This window comes from Pyrus communis, chromosome 10 (assembly GCF_041283825.1).
Source record: "Pyrus communis isolate YQ-2024b chromosome 10, ASM4128382v1, whole genome shotgun sequence".
NCBI classification, from domain to species: domain Eukaryota; kingdom Viridiplantae; phylum Streptophyta; class Magnoliopsida; order Rosales; family Rosaceae; genus Pyrus; species Pyrus communis.
The window spans coordinates 4,787,451-4,812,191 of NC_142574.1; the positions used below are offsets into that span (position 1 = coordinate 4,787,451).

The window sequence follows — 24,741 nt, forward strand, 5'->3', positions numbered from 1 at the left end:
AGAGAGAATAAGCAAAGCTCACTACTTTGATTGACATCTCTTCAAAGTGTGCAAACATATTACAAGTTGTACATAGCTATGTCATAATGCAGAATGCAGGCAACTTGCACCGCAATGAAAGTCAACCTTCAAGGAGTGAAATGTCATACAGTAAATGGATCCAACGGAAGGACCAATAGCTTTGGTATGAAATGTTCTGTCAAACAAACTTTAGCATTCTTGTAAGAGAATTAGACAACCAGTTAGGTGTGACTTATGCAATAATGTAAAAGAATTGTGTCAGGACCAACCTTATCTATATTAAAAATGTGTTGTGACCAATCAAAGAACAAATGTCAAGATTGACTCCTACTTCCAAGACACTTTTTAGACACCAAGAACAAGTGTTAGTAGCTTGGTGTTATATATATATATATATATATATATATATATATATATATATATATATATATATATATATATATATAACACCAAGCTACTAACACTTCTGATTTGAAGAGAAAATGTTTCATGATTGGTATTTATTGTTATCCTAAAATCAAAGAGGGGGCTATGTGCCTACATTATCATCATTTCAAGAAAAACATGTCTTATTTAACAATTGATTTTCTGCTTTTCTATGAAATCTATTAGATCAATCTCAACCACTGATTTTAGTTTTGAATACCAAACAAACAATGTGTTCAGCAATCAATAAGTGAATCTACTATAAGATAACACAAGATTCTTGCCTGTGTGGAAACTATGACCACTATTGCAGCTCTTAGTTGCTAAATAATCCTTTGTTGCTAGCGACCCAATATTGGAGGAAATTTTTGTGCCAATTGATGTTAAATGCATAAAATAAAGGTAATGAAAATAAATTAATCACCCATTTCATTAATCGACATTTTCTAAATAGATGCAGAATGATCTTTATTTACATTTGGGGTTCAACAGATGTTAACAAAACTCTGCTTAATCTTCTAAAAGGTGGCCTAGGAGTTTCCAGATAAGAAGGGATGCAATCCAATTTTCACTACCTCCATTTCTCTTGAAAACTAAGTAAATATTTCTATCAAAGTCTCCCAGATGAGATATTTGCATTCCTTTTTTTTAATTCACTTTGCATGCTACAAATGAATATTTGTTATCTTGCTTGGTTTGAAGAGTCATTCGATTATTTATTATCTTTGGTTTAACAAACTGGGTAAAAACCCAAGAAAGCTAAGTAAAAGAAAACTTAGACCATAGAAATATGAGTGTTCCGAAGATTATGTTTTTGGATTAGTGATCTGTTTCGATATTTTTGAATACCAATATGGAAAAGGTGACAGAAATAGTTCATGGGAGAAAATTGACTCATCTGGGAGATATTTTATTCATTAAATATTCTAGATTCTTTCATACTTAAAATTGCTTTAGTTTAAATTATCTGGTGGTTGGAAAAGGAAAAGATATTAGGCAACATTCAAATGAACAATTTGAAGACCTGTTGACTCTAACAATTGATTGCAGAGTTTATCAAGTTGGAGGATTGCCTACTTATCTCTGGGAAAGAGAATTAAATCACTAGTATAGTTATAAGAAAAAATGACATAACATAAGTAATTAAGTATAACATCATGCATGGATTATTTTTTTATAAGCGGGCTATGGTGGGGTGTTAAGGAGATGAGTTCTCCATGGACTTGTCTTTGTGCAGATGGCGGTGTTGTGATTGAGTCCGGAATAGAAAGTCTACATATCTTTAGGAGGGGAATCAAATCGTGTGTAGTTCATATGTTGCTCCTCTAATTGATCTAAAGGTGTCTGAGAGGGGTCCATCTTAGAGTGATGGGGACTCTTCTTCTTGGTGTTAGTCCGCTGCCCTTTATAAATACAATTGATGTTGAGAGTAGGTTTCTTCGCTGGGCACCAATCACCATCATCATTGCACTTATCAGACATGTCCCTATCATTTGGTTCAACTGAATCCTCCTTTCTTGCCTTGCCCATAATGTGTTCCTAGCAATGTCCCTGATCCAGCAATTCTTCAATGTGGTCTCTCAGAAATTTCAAGTTGTATGGCTGGTACTCTAGTGGAAAGATCAATATTCGTTTGGATTTTTGTTTGCTAGGTGCTTAGGAAGTGACTTTGGATATCGGAGGTAGGTTTGTCCTTGATGTTGTGGAGAATGTTGTTGACATTAGTGTTCAAAGCGGTGTATAACTTTGGCTTGGTAGAGCTTGCATGTCCCTATGCCTCCTTTTGTTTGTCTGATGCGGAGAAGTAGAGTGTCATGTCGTTCATCCTTTAGTCAATCTTTTTGGTATAGTCCTAATCAATGACTATCTTCAGGGTTTTATTGTCCCAGTTTATGAGGTCATCTTCCACGTCGATGCACTCCGCTAAAGTAACATAGTCGTATTTTCTTTTGTTCAGCTTCTGGGAGAGAAGTGAATCGGTCTTGTTTAAACACCATGGGGTCCAGCCTATTGTTTGGCTTATCTACTCTGCTAATTCAGCACGGAAACGCTTTAGGTATGCCTTAAGACTTTCATCCTTACACTAAGAAGTCATTCCGAACATGGCCTTATGACGTTTGTGGACATCATAGTACATTGAGAAAGTGTTGGTCAAAAGGTCAGCTAGGCTTTCGAAGTAATCGACGGATCTGGCTAGTAACACCGGGAACCATCTCATGGTAGGTCTTTCTAGTGTGGATAGGAACATCTTACACATCCAGGCATCATTAACACCATGGCATTTTGGTAATGCATAATGTGGTAATCCGAAACCCAATCTCCGCGGAACATCTTGAACCGAGGCTGAGTGAACTTCTCAAGTGGTGGCATAGACTCAATTGTCAAGGAAAGGGGGCTCCAGATCTGAATTGTTAGCTTAATAGGGATGAGAGGGTGGTATTCTCTCATCCTCACTTAATAATAGTTAGTACTACGGTTTAGTGGTATTCCTCTTCACTTGTAAGTGAGAAGTCTTAGGTCCGATTCTCGTCAAAGGAGATTTTGAGCCACATTATTGCTAACCCATTGTGAGGCTTAGCCCACTCCCTCACCCCTTAATTAGTGTAGATAATATCGTTTGTTCAAAAAAAATTAGTTGATTATCAACTCTAGCCTTTGCTTGAACTATTATTTAGAAGAAGAAAAAAAATGTTTAACATAAGAAACCCAAACATATACATATAAGCTAATTAAGTGCGCAAACTTTCTTTAAGTTGGTACATATATAATAAACATAGAGAACAAAATAAACTTTTTCTGGCATCTTTATTTCAAATCCTCCTTCACACGCTAAATGGTTGTCAATAGTTCACCTACATAGAATCCACAGAAATCAGCAATTGACCAACAGACACACATAGCAATTTGAGAGTGTATGTAATTACCAATTAAAAAATAATAAAAAATTCAATCACAATAATAAAAATTACATATTAATTTTGAGAAAATAGTTTCCTCTCATATTTATTTATTTCTGTATCTTAATTTTGTTTTATTTTACTCAATTTAAATACTTAAAATAAACATAAGTCCCTAAATATATTTTATGAGACAAGAACAGGTGGTGGGCAGATATATTAATAGCAGGCAGGGCAAGACTATATACATATATTAATGGCAGGCAGGCAAGACCAATGAGAATTGAGAAAGCCAAAACGCCCTCCCAGAAAGGAAGAGAGCGCCCTTGGTTTCGCAAACAACACGTGTCAATCACCTATACGTCACCCTCTCCCATCATTTGTGCACACACACACACCACGAATCCCGGGCCTATACGGTAGTCCGAGGATTCCCAATTCCCCACGCTTTTCATGTACACTCGCCAACACTCGCTCCCTTCGTCTTACGCGTGCCCATTCTGATTCCCTCTTGCTGGTCAACAAGCTTTGTTTGATTCACCCGACAAAATGTCGGCCTCAAAAAGCGAGTAGAGTGGACTTCGTCTACTCTACCGAGTGGGCTTTCCGGTCCAGACCATTACCTCTAGGCGGTTTCCTTCCATGGTCCATGCCATGTTTCCACAAAAAAACAGCGTTTCTACTTTTGTGGCATTCCATATAAAGTATTTATAAATTTTAGTTAGAGGTTACATCTGAAAAAATTAAGGAAAGAGCGGAGGAGGTTGCAACTGTTTTCTCCATAGCTTGTTTAATCTTCTAAGTAAGCTCTCTGCACCTTTATTTTTTAGGAAAAAAGACTTCTTTTTGGGGATAAGTACGATGGATGATCTTTGTTCTTTTGGGTTTTCTTGGTTCCTGTTGATGATCTCGTTTTGCTTCATATTACTGTTATTTCTGACATGCTTTTGGTCTCATTTGCTTTAGGTTTTGATAATCAATTCTCTTGAATAGAAAAAATCTACTGAATTTGAGTAACTGATGTAATTTCTCTATGTATCTACCGATCTAATAGAGAAGGTATGGGAAGAGGAAAAATTGTGATTCGAAGGATTGATAATTCGACGAGCAGGCAAGTGACCTTTTCGAAGAGAAGAAATGGGTTGCTTAAGAAGGCTAAGGAGCTATCAATCCTTTGTGATGCTGAGGTTGGACTGATTATCTTCTCTAGCACCGGCAGGCTTTACGATTATGCTAGCACTAGGTTAGATCTCTCTCTCTCTTTCTCTCTCTCTCTCTCTCTCTCTCTCTATATATATATATATATATATATTGCCTGTGAACTATTTTGTTGGACTGAGTTTGCACTGGAACTAGAACTACTTGTTCTATATTTTGTCTTTAATTTTCCAAGCTGACTTAGTAGAATTTATGAATCGATGTTGATATATGCTGTATGTTCTAGCATAGGATTTGAGGTGGACTTGTTATTGGACTAGTTCAGACAACATATATCAGCTGTAGCGTCCGTTTTTTATGAATCTGTATAAAGCATGTGGAATTACTTACCCGAAGATGTTATTTGGCCATGTGATTGCTTCCAGTCTTATGTCATGACTGTGTATAACTTTCCCTTGTCTTTTTGCATAGGAACTCAGAAAGTTATATTATCTCTGATACGAAATTGCCTTTAAAAACTTCCAACGCAAAAAAGGTTACAGATAAAAGTATTTACATATGAATGCTTCTCACAGTGTGCTATATAAAGGATTCAATTATCATATATAGGCAACAACTGACTATTTACGTATAATGATAAATAGAGACAGGATGGAGTGAATGTATGATACAAAATTACATTAAATTTAGTTATTTAGTAATGTTCAACGAAGAGGGGATTTTGAGATGTGTGCGTTTGGGCGTGTATGTCTCTCTCATTAATTAGTCCGTTTTCTCTTTCGCAGTTGTTTTTTTTTTTTTTTTTTTGGGGGGGGTGGGGGGGGGGGGGTGGTGGTGTTCGAGAGATAGAGTTTATGACACTTTAAGGTCTAAAGCATGCACGAGGAGGACATTCAGCAACCCCATGCATGCTTCTCCTTACTTTTTCGTCCTTAAGATTAATTGTGTTGCATCAGATGTGTTGTCTCCTCATTGATTTGTCAGTAGTTCTTACAATGACAAAGTTCTTAGATGAAGTGTACTTGATCATACCTCCTCCAACTGGAATAACACAACCATGTTAATTCGTGCTATTAAATCGTAGCTACGTTTATATCGTCGACAAATACACTTTAATACCATAACCATGGACAAACTTACTTTATAAGTGCCCTCATAGTTCGCAGACTCATTTGTGACATTTTGACAACTTGATCAACAGCAATGATGTGGGAAGATAGTTTACTTCTCTATATATACCTAATCTTCATGTTAAAAACCGATTTCTTTTCTGATCTCCGTCCACGATGACTTCATAATGTTCTGCGGCACTTGGTTGTTGTAGCCTTTTGAATGCTCGCTTGTGAAGAGAACCTTTAGCAATTTGACGTGAATGATTTCTTCACCATTGTTTTATCTTCTTACAGTGCCTTAATCAAGTGAAGGAAGAGTGTTTGTACTAATCAGAACAAAGATTTAGTTGAAACATGATATTGTGGTTATATTAGGTTATATTTTGTTACTCTTAAATTTTATCTATATTGGATCGTGCAATTTTGTAAGCGTTAAACAAAATTTTGAGAGTTTCCCAGCAGGCTATAGGCTATATCAATAATGCTTAGAGAATCTCTAACATTACTAGCTATAATTTGATAGTTAGTGTGAAAATGATTCAAAATCTATTATAACTAGTCAGTTTAGTATGAACGTATCTCCAACATTACCAGCTAAATAATTCATCTGCAGGAGCTAGTTGTTTTCGTGAAAATTGTTGATTCATTTAAGAGGGACAAAGCCTCATGAAATATTGTAGCTTCTGTAAAATATTGCAAGCCTTAAAATTATTTTCCATCTCAAATGGTTCAACAAATGAAATGAATAATACAGAAACTATAAGTCCTCAATCACCTAAAAAGTGCTTGAACTTTCCAGCCATGGTCAAAGGCAAATAAGCCACGGACACCAAATCAATGTGCCTGAAGCGAAACTTGGCATTTATTTGTCAAAACTTATTGAAATGATAGAATATTTGATTTGAGGGGTGCAACGAAATGGTATCTTGGTTAATTTGCTAGTAGAGCCTCAAATGAGTCAAACAAAAAATAATAATCTTGAAAGAAACGGAGGATTCAAAATTCCAAGAGATGGTGGAATTAAGGAAAGCATCAGAATAATGTATGGAAGTTGCACTCAATTTTCTTCAGAAGATAGTTCTTGTGGTAGAAAGAAAATTAGGATTTAAGCTTTTGTGGCAAAGTCTATTAGGATTTAACAATTTAGGTCCAAAATTGAAAATTCTGTCAACTCTCTGTTAATTATTAGTACTTGAGCCATACATATGAGGCTAGAACAAAACTCTCCGTTAATTGTTAGCACGTGAGGTTTACATGTGAGACTAACTTTATCTTTTTATAGCCTCATATGTGAGGCTCATGTGCTAACAATTAAAAGATAGTTGATGAAATTTCAAATTTTAGGCCTAAATCCTAGTAGACTTCACTCCATGGGCTTAAATCTTATGAAGGTGTATTCAATTGAGATTTTGAGAGATTTTAATTCTTTTAATAAATCTAGGGGTATTCAATTAGGATTTTAAGTGATTCTCTGAAATTCAATGTGTATTCAATCAGGATTTTAAGATAGTTTATTAAAATCCTTAGAAATCCGGGTGTATTCAATTAGAATTTTAAAAACATTACGGTGTATTCAATTAAAATTTGTATTTAAAGAATTTGGAAAAGTTGAGATTTGGAGAGATTTTGTAATGTATTTTAAGCATCAACAAATCTCACCTCTCCCTATGAGATTTCGACGGAATTGAATCAAAATTTTACATAGAATCTCTACAAATCGGTTAAACTCTATAAAAATCCATAGATTTATAAATCCATTAAAATCTCTCAAATTCCCAATTGAATACACCCCCATTAATTTTTTTAACCACATAAGTTATCTTCCAACTACTCTATCACCACGGAGACTATTTATCCAATTAAGCCTTTACTGAATGGAATAAGAAATACACGTTGGTCGGCCTCAACTTTTCTTGGTTTTTGGCTATTTCTCCTTCTCTAGTTTTGGGCTGTTTTCATTTTTGTTTTGTTTCATCGGTTCGCATTTTCTTTGGTATTGATATTGGAATTTGCATTGGCATTGGCATTGGTATCAGCATCAACATCAAAACTAGTTGTTTCTTCTTAGTAACGTCTTAGGATTTTCTACCTTAACATAAGGATTATGATGCATACGTGGGTGTACCCATATTGACTAGAGAGAATTATGCATGCGAGTTCAAATCTCTCTCTCGGCAGTTTTATGTTTGTTTATCTTATATCTACTAGGATAAGTATTGTTCTTTGCCAAGAGGGAAACTTAATTCTTGAAAGGTAGCCATTTTGTTCCCTAGTCCTCTTACTTTGTATGACAGCCCCACATCAGCTTATAGGGGATTCAACTATTCACACACTAATTTTTACTTCTCGCACACTTTTGTTAATTTTTCACAATTAATCTTCTTCAATTCATCTGGTTCAATAGTCGAAAATTGAGAGGAGTGTGTAAGAAGTAAAAGGAGTGTGTGGATAACACTAGCCAATATATATATATATATATAGGCCATCCAACACTTTCTTGTACGTTAAAGTCTACTTGAATAGAGTTAGACGAAGCCATTATTGAGGAGGGTTTGAGTCCACCCTTGCAATGGTTACTGAAGTTTTCATCAGATCTCTTCGTTAAGTTGGGGCTAGGGTTTTAAGGCTCCATAGATTTACCAAAGATGATGATTTGAGTAAAAATGAGCGTCTGCGGGAGATTTCTTGATAAGGTTAGGATTAGTGTTAGGATTTTAAGGGTACAAAAATAAGAGGAGAAATGAATTTCGGTGATTAAGACAGGGTTTCAACTAGCTCATTTCAAGGCTACAAACCATGAAACCGGGCCACTTATATTACGGTTATTAGTCTAATAACATTCCTCTTCACTTGTAAGTGAAAAGTCAAAGATTCGATTCTTACCAAAAGTGAATTTGAACCGCATTATTGCTAGCCTATTGGGAGGTTAAGCCCACCCCCACCCCCATCCCTTAGTTTAAATAATATTGTTTGCTCAAAAAACTAAGAAACCAGATTCTCACTTGAGTAATACGCTAGTAGATCAGTGACCTAGTTACTGGATTTGGCAATCACCTCAGATTTGACATAGGATGACTTCTTTCTTTTTAATCAAATAATGGAGGGGGATTCTAACGTAGGGCCTCTTTTATTGGCGGGAAGAAAAATATCACTAAACAAATATTATCATTTCAGCAATTGAAACGAACCAAAATATGTAACACCATGAAAAAGTATTGCCAGATTCCTTAATACATAAAGGAACTCATAGCTCAAGTTGCTGAACATTTGCCCCTCCTGCAGCATTGTCTGCATAGAAAAAACGGGTTTACAGATCTCCGTAAACCCGTTTAAAACAAATGTTAACAAAGATTACAAGTATCCCCTAAATGCTTGATAAACTTGTTTAAAACAATAATTAAAAAGATTATACGGATTTTGACTTTACTTTAGTCACTTGAACACATACGGTACAAATCAATTGCACTTTCTTTCTTACATTTGCCTTATGTCTTTTTACGCACAAAATTGTAGGAATTTTACTTGCATCAACACTAAAGCAATCACATTGGTCCAGAAACCAAAACCTATAGAATATTCAGAACTTACATGATTTTTGCATCTAACGACCATAACGCTATGAATTTCTTACCAGCATGAAATCAGTTATCGATCGCTTCAACAAACTGAAAGCTGAGCATCATCGACTGCTGAATCCTGCTGCAGAAGTCAAGGTAACCACTCCAATTTTCTTTCTGCTGAATACCTGCAATTATACTGTATAGAGGCATTATATCTATATCTAATACTGGCAAACATTAAGCAATAAACTTCGTCTACAATGAGTACATGCTAGCCAGAATTGCTTTCATAAAGTTTTCTATGCTCTACTTAATGCCTATGCATGCATACCACTTCTTCAATTCCGTAGCTCTATGGTTTTGCCTATGCATAGTAACAAACATTAGCAAACATAATCCCTCCTGAGCAATGTTGCATTACATCTTTAGGAGAGATTATAGAAAAGCAAACATAGAAATAGCGAGAAAGTAGTAGAAATTACGACTCGGATATTACTACCAGTTTTCACTACAAAACTTCTGAGACAATTGTAGAGCCCTATCCTCTTCAACGCATTCTTGGCACCTAACTCATTAAGAGACGCATAAAGCATTATAAGGAAAACAGGCTAAGTACATTGACAAACTAAGTGGCAGGAGAAATCATACAATTGCACCATTTTCCAAAGGCCTAAAACACATGAGAATGAAAGTCTCAAATAAATTATCAAAAAGTGAGAACACTTAGGTCGGAAGAGTAGTGGATTGCAAAAGGAAAAACAATCCGATGCCTGGAAATACAAGATCATTCAGGAAATACAGGTACATGTTCTTGCGACGCTCACAATAATCAACTGTGGAGTCCAGATAGGAAAAGAAACACGTAAGCGAAGGGATTTGTGTTAATGACCTTGTCCTTCAACGGACTCAGGTGAAACGCGGTGTTTAATGAAGTTATAAGGTATGCCATGCAAACTAGTCATTCTTCCTGGTTGAGGGTTTTAATTTAAAATACTAATACTACGACGCAATGAGGGAAAGGGATATGAGTTTCACTAATGATTTTCACGATCAATAGACTGCTCTGGGAAAGCTTCTTTCTCATATATGATATAGCTGACATTAGTTAAGTTTAAATAACTTGTTAAAGATTAACTGAAGTTCTAGCAAATAGAATCACAAGTCTACAAGTTGATATTACAATTCAAATTCTCTTCAAGGGGCTTTCTTCTATATTACTTAGACAAGGATAGCACTTTCCTTTCAGGGATGCTACTTAAGAAAGTACCTGAGTAAAGCCTAGATTATATTGTTTCTTATGAGAAGAGAACTACCCGTATCTCAACCACTCTTCAAAAGAATGTAGCTATCTAAAATAGCCACGGTACTCAAAAGAACCATTTAACATCCTTGGAACACCAAACCAGCCTGAAATTGTGGTGGGAAGAATACAAACGTGAACATGTGGAGTTAACAATGAAGCCTGTCTCTGAGGGGTTGTAGATAAAAGGAAAACAAAGATGCAATGTCAGGGCAACCTACACTTATCTTATGTACAATAGTCCACTTCAATTAGGCAATGCCTTAAGCTAATGCATATTCGTCTGAATTTGCAGAAGAAAATAACAATAGTCCAAAAGAAAGTATGTTGGTGCTGAAGCTTTGATGGCACCAACAGTTTAAGGATCCAACCTTAAGAAAAATTCCATTGAATAATAGTTCGTTTGTCTTGAACCAGCAGTTTCAGACTATTCCAACTCATATTCAATTTGAAGGCTTTATATTTACAAAAAGATGGACAGCCTGGTAATCCTGCCCAGGCTAAAATTTCAATAATCAAAGGTTTCGGGCATCAGAATTCTGAAGAAACAACAAAGAAGTTAATTTATTGATCCAATGAGAAATTCGACCTGCCCCACGTAACAAAAAAAACTTCAGCGTACTATTGCAGTACGGTGGAAGGGAATATTTCCATTTCCATAGTTATTGGTAACATATAGTTTCTGGAAATGTAAATCAAGGCCTCCCACAAGAATTCCTTGATTGATGGGAAGAAAAATTGAAGAAACAAGTGCAGAATGAAAATCTTTGTGTTGATGGACACAAATGGTGATATAAATGGTGTGGGCAAGCAACTTCCATATCTTTTGAAAACCAGCAATAACGATGAAGAGAAAAAGGTGACTTGGTTGTATCCTAGGGTTTCAGTAAAACATGGGAGCTATTAGAGTTTACCAAACAAGATTGCAGCACTTCTGAACAGCTCACAACAGGTGAATGTTGCCGTAATTTGCTCTTTAGTGCGGAGGATACTATGCATGGCAGGTAACATCCTTCAATTTCAATAAAGGTAAGTCATCGGTAATGTTGTTGTTTGTTCCATCAGTAGAATGATCTAGACACCTGCTCTCAACAAGTTTGTACCATTAGTAGTCATCAACTAGCTTAGTAAATAAGTGAAAATGCAACCTTTAGAGCAGACATATGATGCACGTTTGGGATCAAACAAGGAATAATAATATTCACCAGCATAAGATGCACGTTTGTGACAAACCTCAAACCATACGCCATCTGAGTGGACCATCCATGATGTTCTCAGTTGGCATGGTCCATCGGGCTAGTTGACCATGTGTGGTATAGATGTATTCATGTAAACCCCAGTCAACGGGCATTGGCCTTTGCTTTATTCAGATTGGCTATGATAAGAATAGAAATGGAACAAAGCGAGTTACTACCATATGGTAGCAAGACTTCCTTGAAACGGATACTTGGAAGAGTTAGACAGAACAGCAAAGAAACCACCAAATTGTACCATAAACTATGATGAAATTTGTAGTTCACCAATTTTTCCTATAATCTTTAAATTGTGAGCACATACAACCAAAACCAATTGGTGATACATGGAGAGGCCCAAGATATGTATTTTCAAAACAAATAAAATACAATTAAAAAATAAAATAAAATACGCATGCTTCAGACTCCTGATGTGTGATTTTACATTTGCTAACATTTTCTAGTGCTCCTATAAATGCTCATCTAGTTAGTTCTTATTTCATGCATGACAACATTTATTGAATTTATACCAAATAGTTTTGGCAAAGGGAGGCAGCAAGCTTGAGGCAACAATTGCAGTACTTGGAAGAATGCCACAGGTACAATCATTGCTTTATATTGAATCTTCAACATAGCCTAGCAATTTGATTCAAGTACCAAAACATAACAATGCATATTTCATGTTGCTTATTCAAAAGGATATCATACTAATTAAGGTTCATCTAACTACCAGCCCAGAAAACCTTTTCGATGTGGAGGAAGACTAATGAAACGAGGTTTCTTGATTATCGATAAGAAACAGAACAAATAATTAGCACCAATTGAGGAAATACAGTAGCAGTGGACAAGAAGTCCACTGAATCTACCAGAAAAAATAAATAAATTAATAAATAATTAGTATCTAGCTGCTCAGCCCTAACATAGAAAATATAGATGCAATCTCAAGAGATCTTCACAAAAGGAAACAGGAAATGTCTCTGAACTCTTAAAAACTGAGGACCACAATGGAGCCCAACAACACATTGACCTAAACCTAAATGATCTGGGTGTTCCCTATGCTTCCTCCTTGGGCAGTTTTTAAAAGAGACGGAGCTTTAAATCAACTGAAATGCAACTTTGTACAAAACATTTCACAAAGTAACATTCAGTGTATATGAATTAGTTTGTGAGAATGTTTAGAGTGTACCCACACACCTTCTGTAAATTATGCAGGCAGTTAACGGGGGAAGAACTTTCTGGTTTGAGTGCCAAAGATCTACAGAATTTGGAAAGCCAGCTGGAGATGAGTTTGAAAGGTGTCCGGACGAAAAAGGTATAAAAAGCCTAAGCCCTGATTATAGTCTCACTTAATAATTCCATGCTCCATTCTTTATATAGCACATGCATGGCACTCATTTTTTTTTTTTTTTTCCTATTCTGCAGAACCAGATATTTAATGATGAAATAAAAGAACTGAGCCAGAAGGTTGCCCAAGAGCTGGCTCAATTTCCCCCAGTTGATTAATATTAATTCATTTTATTGGGGTAAATTGATGCATATTACCGTTGTTTTTCTACTTTATTTTCAGGAAATTTTCATACATCAAGAAAATATAGAACTGTATAAGAAGCTAAACCTCATAAGTAAAGAGAATGAGGAACTGCAAAAGAAGGTATTATCTACACATTAAGCTCTACTTTACTATTTAACACATAATATAATTCATCTAAAGGATAGAGATAGGCAATGGGTAGGGAAAGTGATAGGTACCAAATGAGCTTAAAACACAAAGCCATTATGTTAATTATACTTATCAAGCGAACGCAAAGATGTTCTCTCCAGCAAACACTAACACAGAATATTTTAATCTCAGGTTTATGAAGCAAGGGATGTGAATCGAGGAAACAAAAGTTCCCAGCCTCCATATAGCATCAGTAATGATTATGATTTGCATGCACCCATCCATCTGCAGCTAAGCCAGCCACAGAATCAAACTCAGCCTGGGCCTGGTCCTAAGAACAATGAAGTACCAGTATATAACCCCACTAAAGAGTAATATAGCATACCATATTGATTCCAATGACCAACCCCCAAAAAGAAAAAATAAGCAAAGCTCACTATTTTGATTATGTTATTAACATCTATTCAAATTGTGCAACAGATTACAACTGCATTAGCAAAGCTGTTTCACAGTTGTGGATGGCCATGTCATAATGCAGAATGCAGACAACTTGCACCGCAGTGAAAGCCAATCTTCTAGGAGCGAAATGTCATACTACAGTAAATGTATCCAACCGAAGGACCAAAAGCTTTGGTACGAAATGTTCTGTCAAACAAACTTCGCATTTCTGTAAAAAAATTAGACAACCAGTGTGTAAGTTCATACAATATGGGAGAGAATTGTGTCAGGACCAACTTTTATCTGCATTAAATATGTGTTGTGACCAATCAGATAACAATTGTCAATTGTTATACCTAGATGACTTTCAAACTGACCATTATGTTTTTATTAATTCTAGCAGTAAAATTCTGATGGAAAAATAGTTAAATAAGAAATATGGAGACACGGAACAATATCATGGAAGATACATTTAAGAAGATAACGAGATATTCTCCTTTAGAGAGTAAACCTGTATTTACCCTGCTTGTACCAGTATATGGCTTCTATCGTATTGTTTTATTTTTGTTTTTCTTGTTGTTGAGGATTCACAGGTATATTGAGAAAAACATCTTTTGCATGAACAATTAGTACTTAACAATCCAATTATTATTTCAGATAAATCTTGTACCTCTAAGAACAAAGTATTGATAACTGTAGATAAACAACCTGCTGAAACTATGAGTCAGCAACATACGCAGACTAACAGAGTAACACATAGAATAGATGAGAAAGAAAAAAAGGCATGTCCTATAAACAGGATGAAAATATTTTTATAACTAGTAAACATTTATAAACCAACAAAAAAATTTTAACTATAATTTCTAAGAGTTTATCAATTTGTAGTTGAGTTAAAGATTAGCAGTACATGAGATCACTCATATGAAGTTTGTTATAATTCTGAAGGTGAAAAAGAAAGATTTCCCTGAGTTCCATTCATAAATTCCCTTGTCACTTAAAGGTAGTACATTAGAAAGTGCAGTGACAGAAAGCCAGAATTTCAGACATTGGACTCCCCAGAAGTAGAAGTAGATTACCCAAAACCACATAACATTGCTCTGCACATTAAAGGAGATCTGAGATACAACAATGAGAATGTGTGCACTATGTTCACATTTTATATCACTACCACACAGATGATACAGAAAACACAAGTAGGCATGGGTTAATATATTTAGTCCGCACAATGTCCAGCGCATTAGCAGACCCATTTACATTGATTTATTAATTTGGCACATAATAAGAGACAAACCACTAGAATCTTCGTAATGTAAGGGCTTAATTGCATTAGTAGTGCTTGCAGGCTTCTATGATGTACTCAGAGAAATTAAAACGTATAGCACATTATGTGCATCTGCAGTGAAAATTGATAAGAGGAAAAACCTCTACACTGAAATTCTGAAAATCATGGAAGATCCAAATCTCCCGCAGCAATCTTTTCAATCTCAGCTAACAGATAGGACAATTCACTACTGTCGTTAAAGCTTCTCAACGTGATTTTAATCCAGAAAGGAAACTTCCAAATAGTAGATTGCTGGCTCAATAATTTTTGCCAAATTGAAACTGTTCCTATTATTAGCCACTGTGCTAGTCTAAAACAGGCCTCCTGAATGATTGAATAAGATATTTTACTACAAAATCTTCAACTATATCCTCTGTTTCTAAAACCAATTTGTGGTTGATATGTGGTAAGTAGTAACTTTCTGTTTTATTTGTAATCAGGATAAAAAAAAACATAACCAGTGCATATTTAATAACTTCGAAGGCAATCAATACATATTTAATAAACTAGAAGGTCATCATGCCAATACTTTAAAAGTATTAACACTCTTCTCAAGATTTACTCCTACTTCCAAGACACTTTTTAGAGGCCCAGGATTTCAAGAAGGAATACTACTCACTGCTGTCATTCTATGGTATGACTAAAAGATAAAATGAACAAGAACAGCAGCAAGCATAAAAACAAACAAGCTACTAACACTTCTGATTTGAAGAAAAAATGCTTCATGGTTGGTATTTATTGTTATCCTAAAATCAAAGAGGGGGCTGCCTGCACTACCATGATTTCACAAAATGCAAGTCTTAAAAATAATCGATTTTCTGGTCTTCTGTAAAATCTATTACATAAAGCTCAACCACTGATTTAAAATTTGAATACCAAACAAACAGTGCGCAGCAATCAAAAAGCAAATCTACTATAAGCTAACCCAAGATTCTTGCCTGTGTGGAAACAATGATCAATATTTTAGCTCTTTAGTTGCAAAATAATCCCTTGTTGTTGGTGACCCAATATTGGAGGAATTTTTGTGCCAATTGATGTTAAATGTATAAAAAGGTAATGAAGATAAATTAATCACCCATTTACTTAATCACCATTTGCTAAAAAAGTGTGGAAGGATCTTTATTTACATTTGGGATTCAACAGGTGCTAAAAAAACTCTCTATTTAATCTTCTAAAAGGTGGCCTAGGAGTTTCCAGATAAGAAGGGATGCAATCCAATTTTCACTACCTCCATTTTTTCTTGAAAACTGAGTAAATATTTCTATCAAAGTCTCTTAGATGAGATGTTGCATTCCTTTTTTTAATTCACTTTGCATGCTGTAAATGTACATATGCTACCTTGCTCGGTCTGAAGAGTCCTTTGAATATTTTTTTATTTTTGGGTTAACAAACTGGGCAAAAAAACGCAAGAAAAAGATAAACAAAAGAAAACTTAGACCTTAGAGCTATAAGTCCTCCGAATATTATGTTGTTGGATTAGTGATCAGTTTCGATATTTTTGAATACCAATATAGAATAGAAAGGTGACACAAATAGTTCTTGGGAGAAAATTGAGTCATCTGGGAGACATTTTATTCATTAAATGTTCTAGATTCTTTTATACATCCAGTTGCTTCATCAATTTGAATTATCCGGTGGTTGGAAAAGGAAGGGATATCGGCAGCATTCAAATGAACGATGTGAAGACCTGTTGATTCTAAAAACTGATTGCAGAGTTTATCAGGTTGGGGGGTAGGTCTGGATGGGGAAGTTCTAGCACATTTTCCTTGCTTTGTGTGCGAAGTACTTCACTTAACTTGAGGTACTGGGTGTAGCTTTTCTACGGGAAAAGATGCCTAATATTAAAACAATCAAGTATTTAGAAGAGTTTTTATTTCTAAACACCTCTTCTTCCAAACTTAATCTGTACTTAAGAACTTGAGTTTCTTAACTAATATGCTAATCAGGTATGCAGACCCATAGATAAACCTACATGCGCATGCGTGCGCACACACATACACACATACATTTGGGAAAATAAGATATTAATGATCATACTGTGCTTTACTTATACTGTTATTGTATTTATACAGATGTAAACTTTACATCTGTATACTTCAGCTTGCCTATATTTCACCACAAACGAACCACAATGGCCTAAAACCAATGTAATCAGGTCACCAATGTTGTGGTTTGGTTTGGTTCGGTTTGCGGTTTAACATGCATGTTTACCCAATGGAAAATTCAGAGCTATTGACAAAGTAAATATTAGAAAAAATTTGTCAACTTATCAATTAAAAAAAAAAAAATCATAGTCAACATTGGAACTTAAATTTACAAGCTCATAACGTGAAAATACTTAATCTCATAACTCAACTAAAAGTCTCAAACTTCTAATCTCATAACTCCAAGATGTTTGTAATAGGGCAAATGACAAGTCATCTACTGTAGTTACTGTTAAGTAGTATGATAAAGCTAAATGTAATCAGTTATGTTAGTTACTGTAATTAGTTAAGATAGTTGAGGGTATTCTTGTAATTAGACTAAGGCAGCTAAGGCTATATATATTCACATCTGTGTAACTGATTATTCTATTCAATACAATCAGAAAACTTACAGAGGAAGTTTTCTGTTTCTATATGGTATCACGCCATTCTGCTTCCCAGCACTGCTCTTCTCTTCCGCTCGACAAATCGATCGTTTCTTGATCGTTTCTCTCTGATTCTTTGCTTTTTTGTCTTCGATCTCTCTTGAATCTTGATCTCTTCAAGATATGGCTGCTCAATTTGACTCACCACCCACTGGATCGTCTTCTCCGATCATCTCTCCTTCGATCCAAAACCCTAATTCTTCCTCTAATCCCAGTCCTTTGAACTCGTATACCTCTCTTACGATTCACAACATTGGCAGTATGGTGCCGATCAAGCTGAAACGATCTAACTATCTGCCATGGCGAGCACTGTTTGCTCCCATTTTCCGCCGCTACAAACTTCTTGGTATCATTGATGGCACTGAGATCTGTCCTTCGCCCTTCCTGCCAGATCGCTCGATGAACCCTGCCTTTGAGGATTGGTATGAAAAGGATCAAAATCTTTTGATTTGGCTTAATTCTACCCTCTCCGAAGAAATCATTCCGTTCACAGTTGGTGTTTCTTCTTCTCGCGAGCTCTGGGTAAAGCTTGAACAGCGCTTTGGTGGTGTTTCGGAGGCTCATATTCACCAATTGCGATCGCGGCTCCAGTCCATTCAGAAAGGCTCTCAATCCATCTCTGATTATCTGCAACAAATCAAGGAAATTGCTGATTCCTTGCAAGCTGCTGGTGCCTCAGTGTCCGATCGTGACCTAATTGCTGCTACACTTCATGGATTGCCTGATGATTTCGAATCCTTTATTGATTCCATTATGTTGCGGTTATCTTCTACCTCCCTTGATGAGCTCCATGGTCTTTTACTCACTAAAGAGTTATCTATGGCTCGTCGTCGGCCTATTATTCCTTCTTCTGCTACTGAGCCGTTTCAAGCTTTTTCTGTCCACTCTCAACCTCCCCTGCTTCCTACTCCATCTGCCTTTGCTGCTCAACATCAACCTCTTCACTCTGCTTCTAGGTTTAACTCCAACCGTGGTAAGCCATCTCGAGGTTCCTTCTCTTCTAATCGCAACAGTCGCAATTTTCACAATTCTCGTGGTACTTTTTCTCCAAATCGTGGCAATCGCAATTATCAAGGATCTCGCCACTTTCAAGGTTCTTCCACCTTCAAAGTTCCGTGTCAGATCTGTGGTTCTACAAGTCATGAGGCACTGGACTGTTTTGATCGTATGAATCCGGACATCTGTGGTCGAATCCCTCCAGCCAAACTTGCTGCTATGTGTGCGCACAATTCAGTCAAACCATCTCAGCCTTGGTTAATTGACTCTGGTGCCACTTCCCACATCACCAATGATGTAGCCAATATTTCTTCTCCTACTCCCTACACTGGAGAGGACAAAGTCTACATTGGCGATGGTAAAGGATTGTCTATTCATCACATTGGTTCCTCATCTCTGCACACTCCCCATAATTCCTTTAAACTGAGCAATGTTTTGCATGTTCCTTTTATGAAACACAATCTCCTATCTGCATATCAGTTTCTTAAGGATAATAACTGTTCATTGACTCTTGACCCTTATGGATCCACTGTCAAGGATCGCATTTCGGGGAAGATGCTTTTGCACGGCCCTGTTAGGGATGGTTTCTATCCTCTCCAAGGTTCCACCAGTCTTCATTCATCTCCCTCAGCTCTTCTCAGCATCAAAGCACCTGTCACACTATGGCACAAGCGCCTTGGCCATCCTTCCTCCTCCATTTTTCGAAGGGTTATATCTACTAATAATCTTGCCCTACAAGGCAAGAAGAGTGTTGATTTTTTCTGCTCAGACTGTGCACTTGCCAAGAACCACAAGCTTCCTTTTGGAGTGGCTTCTTCATCAACAACTCAAAGTCTCCAACTTCTGCATTGTGATCTATGGGGCCCTGCCTCTGTTACATCTAATAGTGGTTTCAAGTATTACCTACTTCTTGTTGATGACTTTAGCAAATATAGTTGGTTTTTTCCATTGAAGTCCAAATCTGATGTATTTTCTACATTTGTTACTTTCAAAAGCTATGTAGAAAATTTCAGTGGCAATAAAATCAAGATTCTGCGCTCAGATTCAGGGGGTGAATTCACCAGTCACTCCCTTGCTTCTTTTCTTCGAACACATGGCATCTTACATCAATTTAGTTGTCCACATACTCCTGAACAAAATGGTTGTGCAGAGAGGAAGCATCGCCATCTTGTTGAGACAGCTCGAACATTACTTGTTGCCTCTCATGTTCCTCAAGTGTTTTGGGTTGAAGCCTTCTCCACTGCCATCTATCTTATTAATAGGCTTCCTATTTCTGGTCTTACACAGTCTCCTTGGGAACTTCTCTTCAAGCAACATCCCGATTACTCTAAACTGAAAGTTTTTGGCTGTCAATGTTATCCTTGGCTTAAGCCTTACATTCCTAGCAAACTGGATGCTAAAAGCAAAAGTTGTGTGTTTTTGGGGTATAGTCTCCAACATAAAGGCTATAGGTGTCTTGATCCCGTGACCAACAGGATCTACATCTCTCGACATGTTGTGTTTGATGAACACTCTTATCCATTCAAGTCCCTGCTGAGTAACAGTTCAACTTCAGAGACTTCTTCTTCAGCCTATTCTCCATCCTTGGATCTTCACTTCCGCCACTATGTCTCAAGTTCTCCTACACCTAGTACCTCTTCAGACTCATCATGTCCTTCTGCCCCTCCACCTCCACCTCCCCCTGCAGTTCCTTCATGCACTCAGTCAGTGGATCCTTCTAGTTCATCCAGTTCTGTCTCTCTCAGTAATTCCTCTCTTGTACCTCTTCAGACAAGTCATCCACCACTTTCTGTGAATACACATCCTATGATTACAAGATCTAAGGCTGGAATAAACATGTCTCGGGCTTATTCAGCAACCAAACATCCACTCCCTGTTGATCTTGACCTTGTTCCTAGTACCTATCTGCAAGCATCAAAGCATGCTCACTGGAGAGCTGCCATGCAAGCTGAATATAATGCTTTAATCTCCACAGGAACATGGTCTCTTGTTCCTCCTCATCCTTCTCAAAATGTAGTTGGTTGTAAATGGGTTTTCCGGGTTAAGAAAAATCCTGATGGCACTCTTGACAAACACAAAGCCCGCTTGGTGGCAAAAGGATTTCATCAGCAAGAAGGGGTTGATTTTCAAGAAACCTTCAGTCCTGTTGCAAAACCAGTTACCATTCGAATTCTTCTTGCACTTGCTGTCCAATTTAATTGGTTCTTGAATCAGTTAGACATTAGCAATGCCTTTCTTCATGGTGACTTAAAGGAGGATGTTTACATGCAACAGCCCCCAGGTTTTATTGATTCCAATTCATCCCATTTTGTTTGCAAGCTGAAGAAATCCTTATATGGTCTTAAACAAGCTCCTCGAGCTTGGTTTGATAAGTTGTTTCACGCCCTTCATACTCTTGGGTTTCACCAATCCCAATCTGATGCTTCCTTGTTTGTCCTTCCTGGTCCTCAACAAGTCATTGTTCTTGTTTATGTGGATGATATCCTAGTCACTGGCCCTGATTCTCAACTCTGTCAACATTTTATCCAGCAACTTAGTAATCTGTTTCCAGTGAAAGATCTTGGCCCTTTACACTATTTCTTGGGATTGGAAGTTAACAGGTCTTCCAATGGCCTCTTTCTTCATCAAACTAAGTACTTACTTGACCTCCTCAAGAAAACAAATATGGAAGGTGCCAAACCTTGTTGCACTCCTCTCGGGTCTCAAAAGCTGGACCACAGTGGGCCTCTCTTATCCAATCCCACTGAATATCGTTCCATAGTTGGTGGACTACAATATCTCACTTGGACTCGCCCGGATCTTGCATTTGCTGTTAATCAGATCTGTCAGTTTATGCATGCTCCACGAGAACAACACCTTCAAGCAGCAAAAAGGGTTCTCAGATTTCTTAAAGGTTCTCTGTCTCATGGGTTATGGTTTACTAAAGGTACCCTCGCCCTTTCAGCTTACTCTGATGCTGATTGGGCTGGCTGCACTTTTGACAGGCGGTCTACCAGTGGATATTGTGTTTTTCTTGGCCCTAATCTCATCAGCTGGAGTGCAAAGAAACAAAGCACTGTTGCTCGTTCCTCTACAGAAGCTGAATATCGTTCTTTAGCTCATACTGCAGCAGAACTCACTTGGGTTTGCAAAATTCTCAAGGATCTTCATTTCCCTCTTCCTACTCTACCTACCCTATGGTGTGATAATATTTCTGCAATCTCTTTAGCCTCTAATCCTATTTTTCATGCTCGAACCAAGCATGTTGAGATTGACTATCACTATATCCGAGAGTTGGTTCTTGCCAATCTCATCAAAGTTCAATATGTTTGTAGTGAAGACCAATTGGCTGATCTTCACACCAAATCTTTGTCCAAGAACAGGTTCTCTTTTCTCTGTTCCAAGCTTCCAATTGGAATCCTCACTGATTCCTCTTTTAGCTTGAGGGGGTGTAATAGGGCAAATGACAAGTCATCTACTGTAGTTACTGTTAAGTAGTATGATAAAGCTAAATGTAATCAGTTATGTTAGTTACTGTAATTAGTTAAGATAGTTGAGGGTATTCTTGTAATTAGACTAAGGCAGCTAAGGCTATATATATTCACATCTGTGTAACTGATTATTCTATTCAATACAATCAGAAAACTTACAGAGGAAGTTTTCTGTTTCTATAGTTTGATAAAATATTAATATATATAATATTTATGTGTGTTCTTCATACAATATTATATGTATTATGTATTATGTATTATGTACTATTTTATATTTTATTATAAGTGGTTTGGTTTGGTTAACCCACATTTGTAAAAATCAAAACCGCACACTAAACTGATTCTTTCTGTCTGGTTTGGTTTTATAAACCAACAACAACAACATAGCATTTTCCCCCTAGATAGGGTTGGCTAACCAACCAAACCAACCAACCAAAATGGCTTGGTTTGGTTGGTTTTTCAGGGTTTCGTTTTCTTTGCCCAAGTCTAATGTAAACCTACACCTATTATCTTAAACTTTAATAAAAAGTGAATTATCACATTCTTACTTTTACTTTTTAATACACTAGACTAGATACATAATTGTAACTTATTGCTTGAACCAAGTGCAGAAGTTGGTGAGTTACTTTCATACCAAAGCATCGATAATTTGGCATCCAATCATCTATTGATCCACAAACAAAATTTTCAATGGGTAGATTCAACAGATACCCATGATCCATAAGGCTTCATAAAGATTACTGAAAACCCAGACCAATTTATATTCAAAAACAAAACCCTCAATTGCTTTACGCGATATGAACAGAATTGATTTATACCAAAAGATGGATTAATTAATAACAATTTTTTTTTTTTTTGAAAAAAATAAATTAATTAAACAAGGGTCATTTTGGGACTGCATTTGTAGGAAGAACTTATGCTCATAAACACTTTTTTCTAGAAGACAAGTTCAAATGACCCAAAATCATTATCAAGTTTTTCTGCCAAATGATGTTGGTAATGGTAGGGCTTGTCCTTAGCAGAAAGCACCTTTAGCCGTTCCAGAAGCAGTCCCAAACTATACATGTTAGTACTAACTCCTTACTACATTATCATATATTACAATCTGAATGGGCTGGTCACCGTATTACTCTAGTCTCTAGCACCATAACATGAATATGATAAGAAAACATTACCCTACACACACACATATATATTCCTAATACACAGCAGAAAAACCTACAAACCCAAAACTTTGCAATCGTTCAAGTAAATATCTACCAAAAGCTTTAGAAACTCTAATATTCAGTACTAGTCCAAACCCAAAACCCTAAACCCTAAACCCCAATCCCTGTGGGCAATATAATAAATAACTAACTTGCATCCAATTAAAAGTGCTATTTCTTTGTAGAAAATAGAATTTCATTACCTGTTTCACCAATTTCAATCCAATCCAATCCAATGCAATGCATCCACCTCACTTTGATCGAACAAAAACCGCTACGCCGAATCATCCCAGCCACAAAGTCTACTGTCAATATACGGAAGAAAATGCAAGAAAATACATAAATATCAAAAACCATCACAAACAGAGGAAATACTTTCAGTATATACACGTTACAGAAATACAGTCGCCGCACAGATATGCATCTTCAGATACACATCACGCCATAAATAACTATAACTATAACTATATATATATATATATATATATACACATACATACATGTACACACATATGTTTATCGTCTTCACCTGTGCGTGAAAAGGAAGCCATGAAAAATACATCTGCGGATCTGAAGTCCTCGATTACAGGAAACAAAGTGTGATCAGCAAGAAGCTTAACTCGGATTAAGGAGAGGAGATGAAATCTGGTTCAACAAGCAACGAAGAGTCCGAATTCCGACGAAACCAGAAGGAGCGTTGCTTGTGCGTAGAGAGAGAAGAAAATATCTCAGGAGCTGTTGAGTACTTGATTACATTTGACTACATGAGCCCACGTAACTTGGGCCCCATTAACGGATACAAGTTTAGCGTACAAGTGTCGCATTGGCTGCCAATGTGGCATATACTAATGAATCCGGATCCTCCTTGTGAGGATTTGGAAATATGTAAATTGCATATGTTCATTGTGTATTGTGTAATTATTTTTCATCAGATATTATTTGTGTTTAATTTAAAATAATTTATGATTACACGATATACCGTGAATGGATACGATACACGGATCCAAATAATCCTCACAAAAATGATCCAAAGATGATCCTTATTCTATACTAACATCATAAATAGTCTTTGGATATGTTAGGAGATTTAATTTTTTTTAAGTATTGATTAACGTGCTTATTTACTATTTATGACACATTATTTAGTTTACAAATTTGGTTTATATTTTGATCTGCAAATTTAGTTTAAAATTTTGATCACTCTAGCATTATCCATAATCTTTAAACTGAACTAACTTATCATATAGTTTTTAACTTTGAAAATTAATTAAAATCGTCTTTAAACTTGACTATTGCACATTAAGTTGATCATTGCC

The 24,741-nt window shown here is 36.4% G+C and overlaps 1 protein-coding gene and 1 long non-coding RNA gene across 4 annotated transcripts; one reads left to right on the plus strand and one right to left on the minus strand.

Moving 5' to 3' along the window:
- Positions 1-4,023: 4,023 nt before the first annotated feature.
- LOC137727746 (MADS-box transcription factor 23) lies at positions 4,024-14,314 on the plus strand. Of its 2 annotated transcripts, none has more exons than XM_068466564.2 (9): positions 4,024-4,146; positions 4,399-4,587; positions 9,249-9,327; positions 12,244-12,305; positions 12,919-13,018; positions 13,129-13,170; positions 13,274-13,357; positions 13,559-13,737; positions 13,847-14,314. In XM_068466564.2, the coding sequence occupies exons 2-9, from the start codon at positions 4,406-4,408 to the stop codon at positions 13,860-13,862; spliced, it is 744 nt and encodes a 247-aa protein (XP_068322665.2). In that variant the 5' UTR covers positions 4,024-4,146; positions 4,399-4,405; the 3' UTR covers positions 13,863-14,314. The 2 variants fall into 2 exon arrangements, with proteins under 2 accessions (XP_068322665.2, XP_088533621.1); XM_088677495.1 differs by having other exon boundaries at positions 4,029-4,146; positions 4,311-4,587.
- On the minus strand, positions 8,723-24,185 carry LOC137727747 (uncharacterized). Of its 2 annotated transcripts, XR_015952128.1 has the most exons (6): positions 23,955-24,185; positions 23,629-23,730; positions 11,708-14,033; positions 11,389-11,556; positions 9,246-9,370; positions 8,723-8,929 (listed from the first exon to the last, which is right to left on the minus strand). It is a non-coding gene; the product is annotated as an uncharacterized LOC137727747 (long non-coding RNA). The 2 variants fall into 2 exon arrangements; XR_011067848.2 differs by having other exon boundaries at positions 11,389-14,033.
- Between the last annotated feature and the right edge of the window lie 556 nt (positions 24,186-24,741).